At 47.7% G+C, this 1,606-nt stretch overlaps 1 protein-coding gene across 1 annotated transcript; it reads left to right on the top strand.

The window, feature by feature from the left end:
• The first annotated feature begins 172 nt into the window (after positions 1–172).
• Positions 173–1,541, top strand: LOC109469532. Its single transcript, XM_019768064.1, has 2 exons — positions 173–219; positions 371–1,541. The coding sequence occupies exons 1-2, from the start codon at positions 173–175 to the stop codon at positions 1,539–1,541; spliced, it is 1,218 nt and encodes a 405-aa protein (XP_019623623.1).
• The last annotated feature ends 65 nt before the right edge of the window (positions 1,542–1,606 follow it).

Here is a 1,606-nt window from a genome sequence, read left to right as displayed (position 1 = left end):
ATTTTAACAGCCTAAGTTTAGTTACTGTTTGAGCTTTTTCCGAATCCCATGTCAGCCCAAGTTGAAATCATAACCTGGAGCAACACTTACCTGTAAAATAGTTGACGTAGAATGTATATATGCGTGGCGTAGCGAAGTTTCCAGACGTACTGTGTACAGAACGGTCGGCTGTATGCCGGGCCGTGACCTGGCCGCTGCGGTGACCCGGACCCCGATCCCGTGAGGCTTCGCGGCTCCTGCCGCTCTAGATCCGCTTAGCTTAATGATGTGATTTTGTCGCTAAGCGCGTAGGCTGGTCCATGAGACTACGGTGCTTAGTCGACAGACTCGACTAAGCAGCGGCCCTGCTTAGCGATTGTAATCGTCTAAGCGTGTCAGAACCGCCTGCATTAACGATCGATATCCTTGCTTTGGTGGAATGTGTGATCACAGATTTAGAACAGGACACTTTGGCCGCGTTTTCTAGATTGAAATCCTTGCAGCTCGATTCCAACAACTTGACTCACGTGAAACGAGTCTGGTTCGACGGTTGGAAATCTCCATTTTTGTTGTGGACTCTGTCGTTTTCCTACAATAATATAAGCAGCATGGATTCAGCATGCTTTCGGAGGCTCACTGGCCTAAAAACGTTGCTACTTGACAATAACGCATTGCAAAGTGTCGAGGCATCTTGGTTTCACAATCTGAACTTAGCCCACCTGTCTTTGAGATCAAATTCTATCAAAAGCATTCACCCTCAGGCATTCAAGTCACTGGAAAGGCTCAGGAAGCTAGACTTGAGCCGAAATGAGTTAACGTGTGTGTCTTGGGAGACTATGAGTGGGCTGAATTTAAGAAAGCTGGCACTGGGCGGGAATAGATTGCTTAGTCTCGGTAACTCTGCTCATTTGATACTGACCTGGCGACTTGATTATTCTTACTACCTATATTCCGGCCTAAGAGTTGCAGTTAGGGTTAACCAGTTGCTTTTCTGTATCACTAAAGGTCCTAAACTAGCACAATATCACGTTCACACACACTACAATACCTCACACCTACTTCCGTCCGACCAGGACCATATCAGTCTATGCCACCAGCTTGGGAAAAAACGCAAGCTCATCACAACAAACCAGATAAAGTATGCCCTGCCATTTGTGTCCATGTCAGTCAGCACAGAAACAGACAAACACGATTCAAACATCACCCACTTGTGCACACAGGCTTGGAAAGCTTCTAGTGGCGTAAAAGTAGCATTGGGGGGAGACACTGTACTACAGATAGTTCCTATGGGTCTAGACTCCCTGTCCCAAACCTTTGCCGTAGTTATGTCAGACATCATGCCTGATAGAGCGAACAGAAGTATATCGTATGCTGATGGACACAGTAGAAATGTCAGCACCTTTGGTCATGAAGAAATGATAAACGTGACTTGTCATGTGGACGCTCGGGGGGAAACCTACCGACACGTCTTCACCGCGCCCGTGTCTGGCACTCCTGATGGCACCGTGTGTGTAGAAAAGACCACACGGACGTGCCCAGCACTCCTGGTGACACAACAGTAAAAAGAACCCAGCTGGCCACGACAAAACCTATCACCCTGACAACTGAAGTCGCCAGGAATCAGACG

This window comes from Branchiostoma belcheri, unplaced genomic scaffold, assembly GCF_001625305.1.
Source record: "Branchiostoma belcheri isolate BF01 breed outbred unplaced genomic scaffold, Haploidv18h27 scaffold2062, whole genome shotgun sequence".
NCBI lineage: Eukaryota > Metazoa > Chordata > Leptocardii > Amphioxiformes > Branchiostomatidae > Branchiostoma > Branchiostoma belcheri.
Note: the sequence above shows the minus strand (reverse complement) of the source record. Positions and strands in the feature narration are given on the sequence as shown.